Below are 22,407 nucleotides of genomic sequence, written 5' to 3' on the forward strand. Positions count from 1 at the left end.
AATATATGGCATATTAGAGGGGACAGGGCTATGGAAAGAGGAAAAACCTGGGTTGGAGAATAAAACATAATGGAGAAAGGAGCTTCAATTTAAAATAGGGCAACTAGCCTGACCAGGTGGTGGCGCAGTGGATAGAGTGTCAGACTGGGATGCCAAGGACCCAGGTTCGAGACCCCAAAGTCGCCAGCTTGAGCGCAGGCTCATCTGGTTTGAGCAAAAGCTCACCAGGTTGGATCCAAGGTCACTGGCTCGAGCAAGGGGTTACTCGGTCTGCTGAAGGCCCGTGGTCAAGGCACATATGAGAAAGCAATCAATGAACAATTAAGGTGTTGCAATGCACAACGAAAAACTAATGATTGATGCTTCTCATCTCTCTGTCCTGTCTATCCCTCTTTCTGACTCTCTCTCTGTCCCTGTAAAAAATTAAAAAAAATAAAATAAAATAGGGCAACTAGGGACAGTTGATCCCTCCTAGCCAAAGTGATAGATGTGTGTGGCACTCTGGCGGGGTGACTGGGACCTTAAGATTGTCCACGTCACACTACAACTCCACCTCAGGGGCTCTGAAGCCAGCTTGCTAAGGAGCCTGACTCCTGGAGGTTTTTGTGGAGGGCAAAAAGGACAGAAGCCATGTGGCAGATTTGGAGAGCTATACTACGTTGTGGAGACGGGGCCTTTCTGAAATATTTACTAGACAAGAGAGTAGAAGGGCTGGTCTCAAGCCTGAATTTAACTAAGTAACCCTGGCAAGTAATTTCACTTGTAAAATGTGGGTTATAATGATACCTACATCCTAGGGTCATTATAAGAGTATAAGAAGAAGCTCTTAGCACACAGTCTTGGCACCTAGGAAGTTTTCACTAATTAAAAGCCATCATCATCATGGCATGTTCTCTATAGCACTATTTTTCAAATTTCAGGAGGTAACCCATTAGTGGATCATGAAATAAATTCAACAGCTTGCAAACAGCATTTTTTTTAATGGAACAGAATAAGATAACACATATATACTTGTGTGTATTAGAATTGTTTCAGAAAACACTTTATATATTCTCACAAAAATTAGGGGATGTTTCACTGCTTCATATTCAGTTTGAAATATCCCCTAATTTTTGTGAGCAGTATACATATATATCGTAGTTTCCCATGTATAAGATGCCCCCCCCATGTATAAGATGCACCTTAATTTTGGGGCCCAAAATTTGAAAAAAATGTATTACATAAAGTTATTGAACTCAAGTTTTATTCATCATAAAATTCATACAACCCCTCATCACTGTCAAAACTCCCATCCGTTAGCTTGTCCTCACCTGTGTCTGATGATGAATCACTGTCTTCAACAATGAGTGCAAGAACAAGTGCGAAAAAGTGGGAAATGAAAGTAAAAAATCTACAACCACTGTATAAGACGCACCCAGTTTTTAGACCCAAATTTTTCAAAAAAGGGTGCATCTTATACATGGGGAAACACGGTAGATGTTTCCTACCATGGAGCATAACTGAAAGTTTGAAAGCCACTGTTATAAGGCAGTGTTTCTCTAAACATGGTCATAGGGAGTGGATTTTCACCTTTAGTAATTAGCATCAGACTGTCACCATTTTTGCCATATCTAAATACCACTTGTATTATTTGCTAAATACTTGCCTTTCAGTTGGTTCACACTTTGATCATTTTAGCCACGTTGTAGCCACATTTTAGCCACAATAACACTCGTAAAATTTACATTTGAAATATATATATGTTTATTTTAACATATTGCATCTGAACACTGACTGCACTTTGGGAAACACTAGTGGTAAGAAGTGTGATTGTGAAAGCACTTTGTCCAAGTACAGCTGGGGGCCAATAGCGCTGTGAGACATGGACAAGTCCCAAACCCTCGGGTCCCTTTCTGCCCCTGGAGGTAGGCCCAGGCCCGCTGCCCAGCTTTGTGAGTTCTTGTAATTGACTTTTCCACAGTGATCACCTCAAGAAGCAAGGGACGGGGCCCCATCTACTTGTGGACTGGCTTAGGATCTTTCTTGGGATGTGACCCCCAGGAGAGGAGGCCAGGGCTCTAGAATCTACCCTTCTCTTGTGAGCTGTGTCCTGCCGCTGCACCAAGTTTGCAAAATTTCCTTTCTTGTTCAGTTTTGATTCCATTGATGGGATTAGGTGCCCCCCATGGCTATGTCCTTTGATGTGGTCAGGGGGTAGCAGGGAGATTTCAAGCTTAGGGAGCAAATCTTAATCTTCTGCAGACTTCTCTGGGATCAGCGCTAGGGTAAACCCATTACATCCCAGCCCTTTCATCCCCCCAGGACACCCGCTCCTCCAGGCTCCTAGAGTCTCAGAGATCCAAAGCATTTGTCAGATATAGAAACAGCAATAAAAGAGGAAGAGAAAGCAGAGCTTGAACCCCAGGGCCCCTTCAGCACCGGCAGCATCACCAGCAATGTCAGGACATCACCTTCTTTCTTCTTTTCTAATCCTGGACTCCCACAAAATGGGGATTACAGAGGTTTGGAACCAGCAGCCCACCCTGCCCCCAGCACTGAGCACCTCTGTCCCCCATCCTTCCTGGAGCCGCTCTGTGCTGGGGGCATCTGATCCTGCACATCTGTCTGTCCTCCTGCCCTGAGCTCTCCCTATGGGGGTATAGGGGGAACTGGCAAATTAAGCGGAGAAACTACTCAGCCCCCATAGCAGTGTGGCTGTAAGGCATGATTTGGATTGGTGAGGCCAGAAACAGAGCCAATATCTATGTCAAGCCACAAACTTGTATGTCTCATTATTTAAATTAAATCGAACCCAAGGGCTCCATCTGAAGAGAGGCAGGGGGAGCTCTATCTCAGTCGTTATTCAAGCTTCCCCTTCACTCCCTCTTTCATGGTCCCTGTAGTGCTGGCCAACTTGAGGATAGGGATGTTGGCAGAGGCCTATGGATGCTCTAGACTTCTCTCGGACTCAGAGACCACGACCCGGTCTCTAGAGAGTGGGGGCAGCAGGTCCTCACAATTCCACTCGCCGCTGACCCCTCTCCAGTCTTGGGAAAGCTCCCCTCTGCCTCGCAGTTCTTCTGTCCCGCCTTACTCCCCGGAGTCCCGCTAAAGGAACAATGGTTTTCAGAAAGCCATTCAGAGAGGTTGAAGGCAGGCAACTGGAACGGGGAAATAGAAAACACAAAATTAACATCTTAAGAAAACATGCTCCTGGATACTCGGCGTTTTACACTTATCTCCTTGGTTTGCCACCAAAGCGCCGCTGAAGGGCCTGGCCAGCTCCGGGTTCCAGATGGGGAGGTTGAGACCAGCTGCAGGAGCGCTCCGCTGGGGTGGGACAAGGCCCAGGAGTGGAGCGGCCGGCAGGGGGCTCTCGGCTCCGGCCTTCGAGGGAGGAAGCGCTGGCAGCGGCTGGGACCGGTCAGTAGAGGAAAGGGGAAAATTACTGGAGCTCGGGGGCGGGAAAGGCTGCGTGACTGGGAGGAAGGCACCGGAGACTGTCGAGTCGGACTGCCTGTGTCTGGACTCGATACCAGGGACGGTTAGAGCAGCTGGGGAGAAGGCGCCGAGGCCATCTCCCACCCCCAGCCTGGGTGTCCTCCCGCTGGTGCCGCAGGCTGGAGCGGGAGTGGGCGCCGCAGGCTGGTGCAGGCGCCGCAGGCAGGAGCGGGTGGCGCCACCGAGGGGCGGGCGGAGGGCGGGCCGGGGCGGAGCGCCGTCCGCTTGGCTCCCGGAGGCAGTGCAGGCGGGCGCTGGCCGCGTCCGTCCTCCAGGAGCCGCGGGGCGCGGAGCTTTCCTGATGTGTCACCAGCACGTGGAGCCAGCTCCGGCAGCTGGAGCGAGCGGGCGGGCGGGCGGAACTCCCCGAACTTTCGAGGGGTCTCGACACCTCGCTCCTCTCCCTGCTGCGCGGAGCTCGTGCTTCTTGGGGCAAGGGCGGCGACCGCCCCAGGTCCCGCGCAGGTTGAGCGGGGAGCTCCCCGGCGGGCGCAGAGCGCCCGGGACGTCGGGGCACAGGGCCCAGCTAGCAGCGACTTCCCCGACCCCCGCGAAGGCTCGGCCCCGGCCCTGGCCCTGCGCCTCGCGGATCTGAGCGCAGGTAACTGAGGCGGCGTGCAGTCGGGCCTCGCGGTCGCGGCGTGGGATCTTGGCGAAGTTTTTAGTGTAACTCTGGCGCTCGGCTGGGCGTGGGACAAGGCTAGGTCCCCACACCTCCCTTATCCCGATCCCTTCGGCCTGCGCCGGGGTGACCTGGAAGCCGCCGCACGCCGACGTCGTGTAACCCTTCCAGGGCCAGTTTCGGAGCCCGGCAGGCCGAGGTCGGGCGGGGCGGGTGCCTTCTTTGGAGGACGCCGACCGGAGGAAACCCGGAGTCCCCGCCGAGCAGCGGAAAGCGGGCGGCCGGCCCTAACCCAAGGGAGACCGTCCGAGGCGCGTCTGCACCCCGAACTCCGAGACGGGCGGGAGCTGAGGGCTGGGTCTTTGCGGGCGAGATGAGGATGTCGGTTCAACTGGCCTACAAAGTCCCAGTCCTCGGCTCCCGGGACCGGCGGCTCCTCCGAGCTCCCGGCCCGCGCAAGCTCAGCGCCGGGGCGAGGATGTGGACCCTGGCCGCGCCGCCACCTCCCAGGTCCACGCTGGAGAGGGGGTGGCAAGGCACATTTGCCGTGAGCTCGGTGCGGAGATTCGAGGGACCCCTGCGCTTACCAGAAGCAAAGGGAATGCGCTGGGAAATTTGAGTCGGTCACTGTGTGCGGTCTGTGTCCTCCGGGTGGAGGGGGATCCCCGCCAGGGCAGACCAGGAGCGAGGGCAGAGAGACGCCTCCCTTCTCCCCAGTGGGCCAAGCCCATTCGCCTACCAGGGCCTACCCTGCAGCGGATTCCAGGGTGGCAACCTTGAACTTTGGGGGTGAGGAGGACCTCCGATTTCTAGAGTTGCTCCTGGGCAGATGGGACGGGATGCGGAGGTTTAGCCCCTATGGACCCGGAAGCTCCTGTCCCTCCCGCCCCCCACCGTTTTGTTTTTTTTTTTTTAAAGATGCGTTTTTTTGTGGGTATGTTCCTAATGGCTGGTCTTTTGTTCCCTGGCATATGCCACACAGTGCTGACCCGCCCTAAATCTTCTTCAAGGTTTATGCTGAGACTCCTTTCTTAAACCTTCTTCTATCCAATAACTTTTTCTATAACCCCCCTCCAAAGAGAAACCGCAGCAATCACTGAAACCTTGGGTTTGCTTGGTGCTGGAACTTGTATTTATTTTGTATTGTGTTTTGGCTGTCTTGGCAGTGGGGGCCTTGGAAAAACATCTGGGAACATGCAGTGAGGTGACCTGAACTGAGTGAGGGCAAGTTGACAAAGCAGTGCTTCTTGCTTCCCCTTCTTCCTGGCTTTGGAAAACAGGAGAGGTTTCTCGATGCAGGGAGGAGGGAGAGGGAAAAACCAGCCCCGCCAGGTTGGCCCACCTCCCTCCAAGTTGTGCAAAGGCCCATCCTGGAATGTTTTTCTACAGGCTTCCCTGACTCTGTGGGCTAGTGTAGAGTACACCTTGCAGGAACCCTTTGATGCCTCTGTCCCCATTTTGGGGGCCATGTGAGGGCTTGAGCCGAGGGGAGCCCTGTGGGCTATGGAGTCACTGAAGCAGAATTGGACCTGTGAGCCCAGGAGAGAACAACACAGCGCTGTACACAGCAGTCGGCCCACGTTTTTTCAGTGTGAGCTTTGTCCCAAAGGCTCTAGTCAGTGAACGGTGGGGACGCCAGGATCACGGGAGAAAGGAATTTCTTTGGCCATGTACATAAATGTACATGCAACTTGACCAATTCTCAGTCTTAAGAGTGGACTGAGGGTGGGGGTGGGGTGGGGGGAGCTTCAAAGGGGAGGCCTTGCTGTATTTAAGAAAAATGCTTTCTTCGGAGTACTGAATCATGTTGAGAAAACAAAGTTCTCCCTTTGAACCCATGCTTCTCCCAGGCTGGTGGATCAGCATTGTACAGTAAATGAAGTGGAAATCTCCAGAATATTGTGTGGTCATAAAAACACGATTGGGCTGGAGCAATGTGATGCAGATAAGCAGGCAGAGGTGGCTGCTTTGTACCTACCCTGGAGGGGACAGGCTGTGGGGACAAAGGACATAAATCTCTGGAAATACCACACCAGGAGCCTGGCAGCTCTGCGCCCCTGTCCTGGTCCAGGAGGCAGGCAGCTTTCCCTCAGGCTGTGCCCCGTCTTCTGGAGCTGATCAGGGTTTCAGAGATTTTTAGGGAATGGCTTGGCATTTCATTTCTTTGCGGGGAGGGAGCCATTAGTTTTTTTCTACTTGGGATTTTTCCTTTGCAAAAGGTGGCTGTATCAGTTACCCAGAGGGCTGGCCTGACCTGGCCTCCAGCAGTGGATTTGTACTTTGAAGCCATCAGATTTAGGAATTTGTATTTTAGTAGAGCTTTTTGAATTTGCTCTCCCTCTTGAATTCTCCTAGTGTCCTGAAGCAGATGCCTCCTTCCTCCCCACCCCTGTTCATTCCTCTAAACTGGGCACCTCAGGGCTCTGTGAAGGAAGACTTGTTTGCCCTGGAGCCGGCTTCGGGAAGCAGCTAAATGCAAGGTGGAAAGCTGGTGGGAAGGAAGGATTTTAGCCAGACCCGCAGAGACTCGGTGGAAGACCCGAAATCCAGCTGCACTCCCTGTCTTGCCTACTTGCATTCCCTCAACTCTTAAGTAAATTGCAACCTGGTGAATAATTAACCTCACCCCTGTAGCTGTTTTTTTTTTTTTTCTTTCTTTCTTTTTTAAAGAAAAATAAAATCCCAACCTATGAAAGATCAACTTCTGTCCAGGAGGATTGGATTGACAAAGGAAGTGTTGGGAGAAACAGACTCTCCATCTCCACCCCTAAGTCTGAGCAACTCCAGAAATTCTGATGCTTAAAAATCCCTCCAGAGTTTCGCTGGTGGCCCTTGAGGGTGGTGGGGAGGAGGAGGTGCTCTGAGCTGTGTCCCCAGATCTTCAATGTCTCTTTGCCCAAAGCCAGGTTGTCAGCCCTCCGTGATGGGCAGGGTTTGATTCTGTCCTCTCCGTTGGTGTAGCGACAGCTTGGCCTTCATTCCTGCACAGAGCCGATCCTGCTGCCAGGCCAGTTTGCTGCTCTCTGCGCGGGATGGTAAATATTTGGCCTGTCTCAGTTCTTTTACACAAAAGAGCAGCGCTCCTAATGGGTGACAAGTATGAAAGAGCTGTCAGAAGGGAGGGATCAGTTGGGTTCCATGAAGAGTTTTTCTCGAAGCAGCCGAGGGTGAGGGCCGTGAAGGTGGAGTTTGGGTCTTGATGTGCTGGAGTTGGGAGTCCTAACTGCCACTTACCAGCTGGGTGGCCTTTGACAAGTAACTTCTCTGTGCCCATTTCTTCCCTTGTGAACGAGGGTTATGATACCTACGTTGTGAGCTTGTGGTGAGGCTTATATGAAAAATGTAGGCACAGTGCCTGGCGCCCAACAGTAGACCTTTGACTGGTAGTCTTCATCTCTTCAGTTCTCTTACTTTGAACGTGCTGGTTGAGAAGGGTGCGGTGTGATTGACACCTAGGGCTGTGAGTCTCTGTTGCTTGCTAGCGCATGGCCATGGGCAGGTTACCTGACCCACTGGCAACAGCCACTTTGTGATCATAAGGCTGGGATGATGTCTGGAACTGCCTTCCCCTGCCTGAATCTCAGTCTCTCAGTCTTTATTTTCCACCAGCCACATTCCAGGGACTGGGCCAGGCTGGATGGGGCTGTAAGCATGGGTAAGGTAGGCATGGCCTCTCACTGCGCAGTCGCATTTGTACCCCAGCTCTGAGAGCAGCCGAGGGGTGCTGTGAGTCCTCTTGTGATAGCTGAGGCTGACCCTCGAGGGAGAGAAGCTCCCTGGGGGGACCTCACAGCTGCCTTCGGTGCTGTGGGAGCCTGACGCCCAGCCTAGTGTGTATAGCAGGGCCTCCCAGCTTGGGAACAAGCAAGCTTGAGCTGTGGAAGAGGAGGTGAACAAGCCAGGATTAGCCGGGGGGCACAGATGTGGCCCCTCGCACATCTGCTCTGCAGTGCAGCCAGCTGAAAGGCCCAGACTCCAGTCTGACACTGAGCTCATTGCACGGAAGGGCCCCAGCAGAGGTGAATTGCCACGTCTGCTCTTGGCTTGCTCGCTCATTGACCCAGTGGGCAAGCTAGGAGCTCTCCAGTGGGACCAGTCAAGCAAGGTACGAAATTGAAGTGGGGGGTGGGGGTGGAGAAAACAATTAGATATTCCAAAAAAATACTGAAGAGTGATCGTCATGGAAAAAAAAAATCAGAATTTCGTTGCCCTTCTGTATACTTTTTATGGCTCAAGGATGTTTTGATTTTGGATTTCAAACAAGAGGTGGAGATAGACCATAATCTTTTCAGTGCTTTAGAGACTTTAAGACTTCTAACTGGCCTCAAGCTGTGGACAGGACGCAGAGACAGGGAGCAGGTGACTTCTCACCCACTGAGTGGCTCCCTTCTACCTCCCTTTGGCAGAGTCTGGGGAATTTTGAAATCGCCCTGTAGCCAGACCCCTTGTGTTTTCGGCCCAGGAGAACCCGGGAGAGAGGTGCGTCTGTGGAAGGAACCATCATCTGATTACATTCAAAGCTCTGTTGCTTTGGGCCTGAGAGCCCCGTTCTCTGTTCACTGGAGGGTTGGCCTGAATATGGTGTGCACCCCTGTAGACTCTTCAAAGGTTCTGAGCGTGGAGAAGGGCACGAGGCTGGAACCTGGGGCTGTGGTTTGGAGGAGTGGGAGGGGAGGGGAAGAACTCAGAGAAGTGCAGCTGGGAAATTTGGATCCCTCTGTGAAGACTGCGGTTCATTCTCATGAAACTCACTTCCTCTTACTGGATTTCTGCCCTGGGGTGTGCGGGGGTCAAGGGAAAACACGGGCTTCTCCTTCTTGGTGACAGGCGTAAGTCCTGGTCTTCCCAAGCAGACACTGAAGAAATAACCTTCTCCAGCCCCATTTCCACTGTCAGGGAGCCCTCTTCCCCCACCCTTACATGCCAGTGGCACCTGGCTTTCTAGGGGTGACTGGTGGCAGACAGAACGCTTTCCTGCTCAAGGCGGGCATTAGGGAAAGAGGGTTGGCTTTGTATTCAAAAACCTGGCTCTCCCATGGACTAGCTAGGTGACCTTGGGCCAGTGACACGCCTTCCTGAGACCCGGTTTCCTCGTGTGTGTGAATCCACACCCACTCTGTAGGGCTTTGAGAGAACTGGGTGAGAATGCTGTGTGAAGCGCCGGGTGTGCGGTGGCCGGGAGTCCATGGGAGCTGTTCTCAGAGGACACCGCTGCCCGTGAGTCTGTCAATGCGGAAGTGATTTTCCAGCACCCCGGCACTGCCTCCCTCTACCCCCATCTAGATAGAAAAGGCCTATAGTGAAAATGCAAGATAGTGCATCCCAGAGTCCGTGGGGCCAAGGAAGAAACTCCAGTGAGGTCAAGGGAGGACAGCCCGGGCCTGGCGAGCCTGTTTGTTGGCTTAATATTTGGGGAGAAAATATGGGAAGAAAAGCAAGTCCTTGCTGTGTATGCTGGGGAGTGGGCGGAGTTTCTGCTTCAGAGACGCACAGCCTGGTACGGGGCGGGAGGGGTCCAGGCCATCTCTGTGCCCCAGCCTACCTGAGGGGACGCGTTAAGATGAGAGTCAGGGAACATTCTCTTGAATTACTAACTCCCGTGCTCACTGTTGTCAAGCTTAAGAACGTGAAAAAAATTTAGAAAGAAAGTGTGTCTTTGCTCTTGAAACTTTGAGGGCAATTAAACAGATACTTGGAACCAGGACGTGTATATAAGCAAAATGTTGGTCTTCAGCTTGCCTGGCCAGACCATGTATGTATATCTGGGAAAAGTCAACCACTTGCTCCCAGCTGGTGAGTGTGGAGGGTTCATCCTCTCCCGGCCTAAGCCTTTCTCCCTCCCCCTCCTCCTGTGTCTGGTGATAGCAAGCGTTATTGTCACTCAGGTCTGGGCGCACGCTAATATTGGCTAGATTGCTGAATGTTAAACCATCTGGCAAAATATCACATTTCGACAATGGGCCTTTTCTATATAGATAGGAGTAGAAGGGGGCAGTGCCGGGGTGCTGGAAAACCACTTACGCATTGACAGTAGACAGGGGCAGGGTCCAGGACCCTGACTTTAAACGTAAGGGGTGAGGATGGAGCAGGGCGCCTGCTCCTGAAAACGGAAGTTGGCCAGAGAACCAGCACCCCTGCCCGTTTTCCGGAGCCCGAGTGGGGGAGGGGGCTGCTGGCAACCTTGGCATCTTCTCATCCTTTTGGTGGATTTTGTTGTAATTAGACAAGTTGTGACAAATATCCCATTGCCCTTTGGGCTGGGGAGTTGTGAGGAGCCCTGCCTGGAAACCCAGCCTCCTTCACTTGGGAGCCATAATTAGGCAACAGAACAGTTCATGGGCCCTTGATTCAATAAAGACCCTTTTATGATGTTGGTTTTTCCCAGAAAAATAATACCACTTTGCCCCGTTTATTGCATTTAAATGTGTAATCATATTAGACTAAGTAGCCCCAGGGACCGAAGTTACGTAGTTAGGGTTTTCACCAAAGCCTGTTTGTTACCCATCTTCAGAAGAAAACAGTGTCCTCAGAAAAAAGGAAAACAACAAGGAACATTTTTGAGGAGTTTCTCTCTTGGCATTTAAAGAACATTTTCTTCCATCAGTGTGAGAAGCGACTGGGGGGGGGAGGACACACTAGAAAGTGAAACTCACTGGACTGGCCGGAGTGGGAGCAGCCCCGCCCCGGCCCGGGAGGGCACTGTGCGCCAAGGTCTGCTGCGGCCAGTGCTGTTGTCTGTCAGGCGGGCAGCACGTGTCCTGCAGCGAGCTGGAGGACACGCCAGGGCGATGCCGGTGTGTCTCCACAGGGAGCTGTGATGTCCTCGCACGTGTTCCTGTCCACGGTGGTGGCAGGACTGTAGATGGCAGTTCTCTGCCTCCCCCAGGCCCTTCCCCATTAGGGCAGGCAGTCCTGGAGCACGTGGGCAGCTTTCAGGGGTGAGGAAGGTTTACCTGGCCCTGCCCCCTTTCACCAGACACACTGTCCAGGCATTTGGTATTGGGAGGAATGCAGGCCTTCCAACCCACCCGTCCCGTCTGAACTTTTACCCCCAGAGGAGGCCGTTGGGTCAGGCAGGCGAATCAGCGTTTCCCAATCACAGTCAAATCCCTCCTCGAAATCTTCCCGGTGCCGGGGTGAGGTGGAGATCACCAGTGGCACCCAGAACCTCTTTCCCAATGTGGGGTGTAGAAATCTTAGGCACTGAGGAGATTTCTGGGAGTCATTCATAGGAGTACTCTCTTATGAAATAGAGGTTATGACATTGTAGACTCCTAAAAACGTGGTGCATCGTGAAGGGGGAAAATGTATTCTAGGACGGTTGATGAGTGTTATTGCCGAAATACTTTTCAGACACCATCCTTTTACACAGAGGAGCAGCATTTTATGGGAGGTGGTTTGTTTATTAATGCATGGAGTGCATTAAGATATTTTTTCAGTATCACTTAAAGTTTGAGTTGATATTTTTAAACTTTTTAAAAAATATTTTTTTTAATTACAGTTGACATTCAATGTTATATTAGTTTCAGATGAAACCTTTATATTAGACTTTCTGGATATTTGACACTTTTTGGAAGAAGTGCTATTATATCATATATATGTATGCATGTGTGTGTGTGTGTATAAACAATACATAATTTTTTTGATTTTCCACCCCAAGGAGTATAATTAGAGCATATGAAACCTGATTATACAGTCTGTACATTTTTATAATTAGCTGTTAGGAATTTGCAATGAAGTAAATTATTTTAAATTTCCAAATGAAACTTTGGCCACAGGGAGGCTCAGAGAGTACACAAGGGGGAAAAAGTCACAGGTTTTCAGCTTCGGCTGCCCCTCACTCACCTGCTCCCCAGAAACACCTATCTGCCGCTCATCAGGCAGCAACTGTAACCGGAAAACAATCTTATTGTCCTTGTCCCGAGTAAATGGAGTTGGAAAAAACGGCTTTTGTTGGCTCTTCCCTGGCCCTGACAGCGGAGCCGGCAGATGCTGTGCCACGTTTTTCAGCAATAATGTGAGCTGTTATCTGGAGGAGAACTTCTGGTTCACTCCGCTCCTGCTTTCTGCGCGCCTTGCCTGTGTGCTTTCTTTGTGTGCGGTGGCCAGCGGGGCGGTCTGTAGGGGTGGGGCCGTCCAGCTAAGGCCAGGGACAAAGTCAGGACCAGCTTTCGCACGTTGCTGGTGCAGACACACCATCCTTGATCTGAAATTCTGAACTCGAAACAACTCTGAAAGACAAAAATCGTTTCTGTAACTAATTTTGTGGGGAACCCTGACCCAAACTGACTTGAGACTCAGTGTTGCATAGTCTATATTTATCTTGGGGAGTGTGAATATTTCTGGGTTTCACTGCAGAGGCATTAATGTATTTGATTATGGTGCTGCCCTGTTGGGTGGGGTGTTGTGTACTATGTGGTATAATGTGCCGCATTACTTTCTAAAACCTGAAAATGCGGAAAGGCTTGGGGCACGGACAGCAGCCCTGCCGTAGGGGCATCAGTTTAGTGACCATGGCAGCTCTGCGCCCGCAGGTGGGGCAGAGTCCCAGCCTGTCCAGGGCTTCACCCTCCAGCTGCAGGAGCAGCCTGTGGGCTGAATGGAGGATGCCCAGATGGCAGGCCCTGTGGCCCGAGAGCCCGGCCCTCACCAGGCCTTGAACTCCATGAAGATTCAGTGAGTCTTGCTCACTGTTGTACCCTCAGTGCCCGCCACGTGCTAGGCGCTGGGTGAATGCTGTGCTGGTCAGAAGCAGGGTCAACAAATGTTATCCGCTTAGGGCCAAACAGGAAATAGCCTAGGCTTTGAGGGCCACAGGGTCTCTATTGCAACTCTTCTGCTCTGCTGTTGTGGCATGAAAAGGCAGCCATAGATAATTCATAAATGAGTACACTTGTGTGGTAATAAAACTTTATAAAAACAGGTGGTGGGCCAGGTTTGGCCTGTGGGTCCACAGTTTGCTGACTCCTCGTGAGATGGATAAAGGTGTCCTTAAACATAGACACTTTTCTTCCCCGTTAGTCCTGCTGTCTGCGTGCCTCCCTGTCTGTCCTTGTCCTTCCTCCAGTGGAGTTGCCTTTAGGGAGATAAAAATTGCAGCTACAACAGCAGCAACTCACCTCTGGCTTTGGCTCCTGGACAGTCTAGAAATGTGGGCCAGAGGAAGGCACTGCCCTCCCTGGCCTCATTAGTGAGAGTGTGTATTTGTGTGGACAGATGCATTCGGGCTCCCATCCAGCCTTGCCAAGGGGCACTCAGACCTCTACCCACTGATGAGTTTTGGGGGCTGAGCCAAACCTAAGGATCATTGGCCACCAGCATTAGACCAGGAAGGGCTGGAGAGTTTGCAGAGGATGGTGGGAGTGAGTGTTTAAGAGCCAAGATATTCTTAGCAAAAGAATTTCTGGCAGAGAGATTGGCTATCATAAATTCAGGGGCTCTGATGGGTGAGATTCAGGTCTCCCGGCTTTGTTCATCCCAGGTCCGGGTCAGCCCGCGAGTCCATGAAGGCTTTCCACTGCCACAGAGGCCCCAGGCCAGTGAGCCCCTGGCTCCCGCCTCCACAGCGGGCTGGCCTGGGGCGGACTGGGTCTGGGGCGGCAGGAAGGGGGCAGGCGGCTGTAGGGCCCAGTCCCCTAAGCTAAGTGCTGGGAGTATCAGCATCCCTCCACCTCGCCTGGCCCAGCTCTCTGTTCCAGGGAAGTGTGGCCCCTGACCGGAAGTGGGTTTGGCCTCTCAGGCCCTGGGGCCAGACCTCAGCCAGCCCCTGCCCAGGCCTTGTGTGTGCCCAGCGGCATCTCTGTAGGAGGGTCCCCCCAAGACATTTTGGGACTACTACCCTTTGCCCAACCCCCTCCTGCCCTAGTCAGGGTGGGACTGGTACATAGTTTCCTTTCTAGAGCAAATTCCAAACAAGGGTGATAGCTCTGCTTGGCTTTCTTCTCCCTCCAGTGTGGTTTTGCGGGTTGTTGGCTATTTTAGGGACTCTGTGTTCAGAGTGGAGCCTTCTCACTCTGCAGCTCCTCTGGAGACCCCGATGGCTTTTCAGCCCCCAGCTGAAGGGGCAGCCCCTTCCTTGGTCATCACTACGTGTTCAGGAGAGGCCAGGCAGGGCAAGGCTGGCTGAGGGAGGCCTGAGGAACTGGATTGGGGGGCCGGTGGTTTGGTGACGGGTTAGCTCTGCTGTCAGAGCCAAGCCCAGGTGGGTCCTTTTACCCACCTAGCACGGCATGGGGGGGTCCTCTGACTGCAGGTTAGGACGGCCCCCCTGGCCTCACCTCATTACTGAGCACCAGGCCAGGTACTACCGCTACCATGGTGATAAGATGCCCAGAGCAGTGGTTCTCAAGTGGGGGTGTCTCTGAGAACCCTGGACCCCCAGCCGACCTCAGGGGCTCTGGACTCAGCACTGTTAGTAAGGGATGTGATGCAGGTGGTCCCGGGACCATGCTGCCTCTGGGCTTACAGGTACAGCAGTGTGCTGGTGACGGGGTGGGAGTGCTCAGGAATGTACCTAAAGCTGGGGATGGTCATGATAGCTAACCCGATCCGATGCTTTGTGCCAAGCACAGTTCTTAGCCCTTGATGGGAATGAATGCATTTAATCCTCCCAACAACGCCATTGATCTCAGAGAGGACTGGACTAAAGCACAGGGGGGTGAGGCTGCTTGCCCAAGGTCCTGTGGCTAGGACATGGTGAACTGGGTCTCACCATCTTACTCCCTCGCACTGCCCCGGGACCAGGGCACCTCAGCTCCAGCCCACTTAGAGGCTGTGCAGACCTGGGGCTGTGTAGTAGGCGAAGCATGATGCGGTGATGTCGTGAATGGCTCAGATGGCTCTGATCCTAGTATGTGTGGGTAGCTTGGGTTTTGCTGGTGGCGTGTATGGCTGTGATCTTGGCAGAAAACTTCAAGTGAGGTGACAGTTGCCATAATGTCATTTTGAAAGGGCTGTGGCTATAGTTGGGAAGCTAGGGTTCAGGTTCCTAGCTTGTTTTCTCTCGGTCTGAACAAGACAGGACCTGGGGTGTGGGGTGAAGGCGCAGCATTGGTGCTCAGGGCGCAGTGAGGCAGGAAGAATTCTCCATGGCCCAAGTCCTTTGAGACCCCAGGGAGCCTGGCCCAGCCGCTGCCCTTGGGGTCTGAGGGGCCGAGAGAAAGGTCCTGGGAGGGAACACACTATTGTTAAGGAGCCAGCTAAGGGTTCTGTATAGTCTTCCCTTCAGTCCTCACGTCACCCTGCAGAGTGGGCTTCTCTCTTTCTATTCACAGGTGTGTAGGCTGAGGGAAGTACAGAGAAGCAAGGTGACTTATACACAGTCAGCCTGAGTAAGCGGATAGTAGCACCAGGTCTGTCTGCTCTGGATTTTGCTTTTCACCACAGTGGGGCCACCTCAGGTCCTGCACCCACAGCCCGACTGTTGACCAGGCCCCCAGGAGTGGGTACAGTGCCAGGCAGGGTGGGCTAGGCTCCTGGTGGTCAGTTGGGCAGGTTCCAGCTGAACCGGAGCCCTAGGTAGAATGGCCTCGCTTCAGGGGACAGGTTACCTGTGAATGGGTGGCATTCCTCGTGGAGTTCAGAGGAGTCAAAGACCCGGGTCTGTGCATAGTCAGCGTCCCTGAGCCTCTGCTGCCCTGGAGGCCTGTGGGCGGAGGGATTTGCCATAGAGGAGGCCTCTAAGCCAGGCTCTGATTCCAGAAGCCCTTTGCATCCTCTCAGAAGAAAAGCAGTTCGGTCACCAGCCCCCTCCCTCCCTTTGTAGTTGGCCACTCTGACCATCCCCCTCACTCCGTGTCTTCCAGCCCGCACTTCCCAGACGGGGCTGCCAGCTCATTGGCTTGCACCTGAAAACCATGGGGACACGCAGAAGTCTTTGCTCGTCACAGGCTGTTTAGGTGGAGGAGGGGGAGGACCCACCTTCCTACTCAGGCCCACGGGTAGATGTTGCCTTTTCTGATGAGGGTGGGCTTGGACTGAGGGGGGCTCAAACTGCAGCTCCCCCAGGGCGGCTGTTTCTCAGGTTGCAGCCTCTTGCGTCCCACCAGGGACAGAGGATCCGTGACTACAAGCTTTTCAGGAACAGGTCCTTTGGCTAGGATAGGTGAAATTCTTTTATTTCTTCTGCTGCTTTTCCTTTGAAATGGGAGAGACGGTGGTGGGAGCTCAGCCCCACCTGGGCCCGTTTTATAGGCCGGGAAACCAGACCACGGGAGCTGGAGGGAGACTGACCCGCGCTCAGGGCCGGTCCCGCTCGCTGGGAATCTTGTCTTGAAGCTGTTGTTTCGGAGGGGCTGGGGGTGCAGCTCCTCCCCGGGTCTTCTGGGGCACCTCCCAGGGTTTTCTTCTCCACCCGAACCAGGCCTGCTGTCAGAGGACATTAAAGCTGGCTCTCTTCTGTTCAAGCATCAGTGTCGAGCCTGCGACCATCGTTTAGGTGCTCAGTCTCTGCAAGGTGGGTCCACACCCCACCTTGGAAGACAGAGGCCTGATGCCCCTTTTCCTAGTCTTACTGCATTTCCTGGTTCCTGGGCTGCGCTTGTCCACTTGGGGTTCAGCCGGGATGTGTGTCCCTGTGGGCAGAAGGCATGGGCTCCGAGTTGTCTCTGGGTGGAGCAAAGGCTGGTCATTCTGGGGGCAGTGAGGCCAGCCACTGGCCAGACCAACCCCTGGAGAAAACTGCCACTGTGGAGACCCCACAGCCGCCGACCCACCACAGAGCTTTCCCTGGGCTGTGGGGAGGTGGGCCTGTGTAAAGTGAGGGGACACTATCTTCACTCACCTGGGCCAGCCAGTCAACTGCTGACTCACCTGGAGTATTTAGACAGCAAGAAAAATAAGGGACTTTCAGGGGCAGCTGTGTTTTCTGACTCAAGTCATAATGCCCCTAAAAATCCTTATTGCTCTTGCGGTGGGCATCGGGCAGTGGCTGCCAACCCAGCCCTCACCTATCTGGCCACTAAGGGATGGGAAGGGCTTCCTGGGGGTCCAGCTGGGACTTGCAGATCATTAAAAGTTTCACTGGGCTGACGTATTGCTTTGCTTATGTTTACCAGTTTCTGGTGGAAGATTGGGTATTAAGGTATTCCCGCGTGGATCGGAGGGTCTCCCTGGTTTGTGGGGGTGAAGGTACAGGGTACGAGGAAGGGCGGCTTTGGGGCCAGTTATGTCAGGGGCCACAGTGTTGGGCTGGCCAGGGTGCCCCACCTTTTCTGAGAAGCTGGAACTGTTCAGGGGCGCCTGGGCGGGAACTTGCACTGTGTTTTAATGCAGAAGGAGCCTCAGTCCACTTTCTGAGACCCAGTGCGCTGGCCATGTTGCAGATACTCTTGCAGTGGGTACAGGTACTCCCTCCCCGCACTGTGACCCTGGAGCTTGCTGGGGGTTCTATCCCTGTCGTACTTCTTGAGTCTCCTCCATTATCAACAGGTGCCCCCACCCCACCTTTTCTACCTCCACCCCATAGATATTTTGGCGAAGCCAAGGCCTTACCTTGGGTGGATTTGGAGTTTTGGGGGGATTATTAAGTAGCCAATACATCAATTTGTGACATGCTCCACCCCCACCTTCACCCGAGAACACCAATGTCACGAGCATGTCATCAGCTCTCACAGCAACAGAATCTTCCTCTCCCGCTGAGGCGGAGCAGGTGCCTGTGGACAGACAGATGAGGCAGAGGACAGGCAGCAAAACCCACCTCCTGTCTCGTTGACCTCCCAGGTCAGCAGGGGAAATTCATCCTCCAGGTATCTCTCAGGTTTCCTCCCAGGTGCTGACTCGAAAGCTCTCGTCACTCAAGAAGATGATCGTGTGTGGAACCCTGACCGCCATCATCTCATTCCTGGCCAGCCGGCCCTGGCTGTCCGCGCCTGCCTCCCACCTGCTCCCCCGGGACAGTGTCTGAGGGGCTGGCTTTGCTCTGGAGCCTCGGTGTCTTCCTGCCCAGGGATGGGGGCAGCTCCCAGGTAAAGGTTATCAAGGGTGTGGGGGAGTGATTGTCCCTCCTCGGTAAGAGGTGGGTGGAGCTCGTGGAATGAGATCCTCACAGCGTACAGTGGACACAGGGCGAGACAGCGTGTTCCATACTCATCGGCTAAGCCTGTGCTAACTTCAGCTGTCTCTGAGGCCCCTTCTCTCTCCCTCAAAAACTCCTTGTTCCTGAGTATGTTTCTCCGTCTTTACCCCAAAACATTTACAAAAGACACTGTATCAATTTTTTTGCAAGGCAGTAAATCAATATATAAAACAATACTGTTTCCCCCATGTATAAAACAACTGCCTTGCACTGTAGAGCATTTCGAAAATAGAAAAGGTTTATAAATGCCCATAGCCGGGGATAATGTCGGCTAATGAAATCTATCCTTCCAGCATTTTTCCCCGTGCCAGTTCACCCCCATCCAGTCAGCAGGATTGAGGCTTTTAAAACAGGCGAGGCTCCTGACCCCTTTGAGTGATGGTTCTGTGCCCTGTCCAGGTGGGATGCACTGTGGGCTGAAGCTCACCTCCGGACAGGGAGCTTGGAGACCTTGTTGGAGGGGTTTGGAGCCGCCCTGGGTCTCTCTGAACTAACTGATGGATGAAGTTGTTGGGCCGGATGCTGGAAGTGTGGGCTACATCCCAGCTGATTTCTAAGTGAGCTGTTGCATTGCTTCTCAATCCTGTCACCTAATACTTGGAGAGTGTTAACAAAACGACAGTGCCTGCCACCCCCACCCCCACCCCCTGCACCAGACCAGTTGGCTCTGAGTTGTTGGGGAACCCGGGTTTGGTATCTTCTTGTTTTTCTGGTGCTCCTCAGCTGATTCCGTGAAGCAGCCAGGGAGGGAACTGTCCACTACGTGCCCGCAGGTTAGAGAGGGGAGCGGCTTCCCCCAGCTCTGCCCTCCGAGTCTGCCCAGGTGATGTGACCATTTGCAGCTGGCAGATTTTCACTTCCGTGATTGTCTCTGCTGCTCAGAGTCATCTTTTGATCCTCATTTTACAGGAGGAGGGCTGAAGGCGAGGAGGTCAGGAGACTTGCCGGAGAGTACACGGTTAGGACGTGGCTGAGCTGGGCCTTCCTCCGCAGCTTCTGACTCCCAAGGTCAGTGCTCTTTCAGTAATAATTCTTATTTGTAATTAACTTATATAACTCTAACAAGCGTACATGCTTCCTAGTACTTAGGTTACTGTGCTGATGGAACCCTTGAAGTGGGTAGGTGGGTGCTGCTATCTGCCGGCGGAGGAATCAGCCCCACACCGAGACTGGGTTGCTGTCCCTTCGTTTCCCCGCAGCGGATGTGCACGTGGCCGGCCTGGACCTACAGTCTGCCCCGCTCAGCCTGCGGTACTGCCTAGGGTCCCAGCTCCGGGGAGGGCAGCATGCAGCCCCATTTTGAGAGCATGCAGGAGGCCTGTGGCCCAGGTCCCCCAGCTGTGGGTGGCAGATGACCACTGCTTCCCTTCTTGCTGCCTGGACTGCCTTGGCTTACCTAGGTCAGAAATACCCTTAGCTCAACTAGCAGAGGCACCTGAGAAGGGGCATAGCCTGTGTGGGGCTTGCTTATCTGGGCCCTGCTCCAAGTTGGTGGCCTTTAGGATCAGGACCCCTGCTGGGGTGCCTAGACATACAGGGGGCTGTCCGTGCCCCTCCATCTTTCCTACAGAGCTGGACCCTGAGGGCCTGGCCTGAGGGTCAGCTGGAACCGGGCGCACCGGCAGCTCCAGGAAGGGCTGGCTCTGTCCCGGGCTAGTCTGAAGAGCCAGAGGGCCAGCCTGCCTCGGACATGGTGGGCAGAGACGGAGTTAGAAGCTGGGAACACCACTTTCCCAGAGCCCAGCGGCTCCGGGCCAGGCCCATGGACTTCCTTTGGCAGGGAGGGCCCGCCCGCCTGCGCCTTGGCCACACCTCCCCTCGCTGAGCCTTGGCTCTCCTTCCTCTGTCTGGCTCTCGCCCTGCTCCCCGCCCAGCTCTTTGCTGCAGAGCTCACACTCTTGGCAGTGACATCCATTTAACCTGCTTCCCAGAAAGCAGGATGGCTAGGCAGGCCGACTCGGCCAGCACCGTGATGGGAAACGGGGTGATGGGCCTCTGCTCAAGCTTGTCTTGCCTGTATTCCTTGGGGAGCTGGATTGGGAGATAGTCCTAAACTGCCTTGGCTTACCTAGGTCAGAAATACCCTTAGCTCAACTAGCAGCCATGAGGGGAGACAAGCCTTTGCCCAGGAGTCTGATCGAGCACAGCCACTTAGCTGGGGCCTTAAGCTCCCAGCGCTTGGGGCATGAGCACCTTTAGGAAGGTGTCTGCTTTGTAGGTTTATTCTGAATATAGATATGACATTGTCAATCCCTTTCCCTCCCCTCTGGGAGGACACTTCACAGAGAATTCTGAGTATGTCTGGCTTAGAGAAGATGCTCATTTAATGCTAGCTGCACTTCACTGCTTAGGAAGTGAGCTGTGAGTTTCAGTGTGGGATGGGACTTCACTGTTCTTGATTTCTGCAGGGACCCTCTACGTCAGTTTTCCATCTGACTCTCCTGCTCTGGCCAGACGCTGCTTGGTGGTGGTTCTGGTTTGAGAAGCTACAGCTCTCACCCCTTTGCCCTGCATTCCTTCCTTGTTCTGGCCCAGCCTGGCCCATGGAGGCGTCCTTCACCCCCTTAAGGTTCATCTTACAAGTCCTGACACCATCAGTTGCAAGGCATTCCCTCTGGCCCTGGGCCAGAGTAGCTGCTACAGAGCTCCACCTACCTCCTTGGGGTGCAGCAGCCCAGCACAGGCAGGAAGGGCTTTCTGTTTGGCTTGGCTGGTGGGGAAGAGATTAGCACTTGCTTTCTGTTTTGATTTTTGTATCTAACAGGCAGAGCCCTGTGGCATTGCAGGAAAGCAACCTTGGACCTCGAGTGAGTCTGGGGCCTGTCCCTGATGACCTGGCCACTGCAGAGGTGTCTGGAGGTAGGACTAGGTGATAACATTGCCCACGGGTAGGTGGAGGGAGGTGCTAGCTACTTGTTGGCTTTGTCTGCCCAACATCCATGGCCCTTCGGATCACACCTATCTTTTCCTTCAGGGGTCCACACCTCCCCTACCTTGTACCCTTGGGGTTCAGGTTGGGCTAATCCAACTCCCTAGCTTCAGAGGCAGGCACGTTTCCCAGGCTGGACACTGAGGCTCCTCTTGGGACTTCTGCAGCAACTATGAGGAAAGAGGCATTTGCTTTTTGTGGGAGTTGCCAAGTTGACAGAAGTTTCCAGGCTTGGAACTGCTGGTGGCCATCCCGTTCTCTACTTGAAGATAAAGCCACTGAGGAGGAAAGAGAGCTAAGAGAAGGCGAATGTGTTCTGTCCAGACCCCAGTAAGCCCCTGGATCAAGCCATGCCTGAAGCCAGCTGCATCCCTGGACTTACCTGATTATATGAGCCAATGCAGTTTTTGCCCTAACACTATCTGGAATTGGGCTTCTGTCATAGAAAGAGCCCTAATAAAGGCAATGTTTTTCTTTGATCTCATTTTTAGAAAATCAGCTTTGAGGTATACTTTACATGCAATAGAAACCACCCATTTTTCATGTCCAATTCATAAGTGTTTTCAACACATGCACCCTCATAACTACCATCCTCATCAAGAACATTTCAAGTTCCCTCACTTCCCCAACCCCAGACAACCACTGACCTACCTCTAGAGATTCATTTTGCCTTCTAGAATTCCGTGTAAATATCCCATAGTGTGTGCTCTTTTGTGTCAGCATGGTTTTGAGATTTATGCATGTTGTTGTGTGCACCAGTAGTTCATTCCTATTGCTAAGTGGTGTTCTGTTGTATGGCTGTACTACAGTTTATCCATTCACCAGATGATGGACATTTGGGCTACTTGTTGGCCAGATTTTGGCTACTGTGAATAAAGCTGTGAATGTTCACATACAAGTCTTTTGTGTGGGCATGTGTTTTAATTTTTGTGTCTAGACACAAGTCTCATTTTACAGTTGAGGAAACTGAGGTCAGAAAGGTAGAATGACTTGTCCAAGGTCACACAGCTGATGGGCCCTGTGCCTTACACTGGGAACACAGTAGGGGTGGTTATGTGACTGAAGAAATGGAGCATGGTGTTTGGGTGTTCCTTAATCAAGGGCCCCTGGTGACTGCTTGGTGAGGGAGCTCCTGGAATCTGAGTGTCCAAGTATGTGGTTGCTGGGAAGGACCGTCAAGATGACCTCTAGTCACGGTCCTCACCTTGTCACCCCCCCCCCCCCCCCCGGGACCAATGTCAGTTGCTTTTCCCTATGGATACCATGGTTTGAAAGATTACATCTATGAAACTCACTGCATTT

The 22,407-nt window shown here is 53.1% G+C and overlaps 1 protein-coding gene across 1 annotated transcript in view; it reads left to right on the top strand.

The window, feature by feature from the left end:
- The window catches only part of LOC136322658 (uncharacterized), a 30,460-nt gene extending 8,560 nt beyond the window's left edge, over positions 1–21,900 (top strand). The window contains exons 2-6 of the mRNA XM_066254561.1: positions 3,240–3,523; positions 3,599–4,081; positions 17,859–18,066; positions 19,086–19,184; positions 20,941–21,900. Coding sequence (XP_066110658.1) covers positions 3,240–3,523; positions 3,599–4,081; positions 17,859–18,066; positions 19,086–19,176 — 1,066 coding nt within the window. The 3' untranslated portion in view covers positions 19,177–19,184; positions 20,941–21,900. The remainder of the gene's footprint in view (positions 1–3,239; positions 3,524–3,598; positions 4,082–17,858; positions 18,067–19,085; positions 19,185–20,940) is intronic.
- Positions 21,901–22,407: the final 507 nt, after the last annotated feature.

The sequence above is a fragment of the Saccopteryx bilineata genome, chromosome 2, assembly GCF_036850765.1.
Source record: "Saccopteryx bilineata isolate mSacBil1 chromosome 2, mSacBil1_pri_phased_curated, whole genome shotgun sequence".
Classification (NCBI taxonomy): domain Eukaryota; kingdom Metazoa; phylum Chordata; class Mammalia; order Chiroptera; family Emballonuridae; genus Saccopteryx; species Saccopteryx bilineata.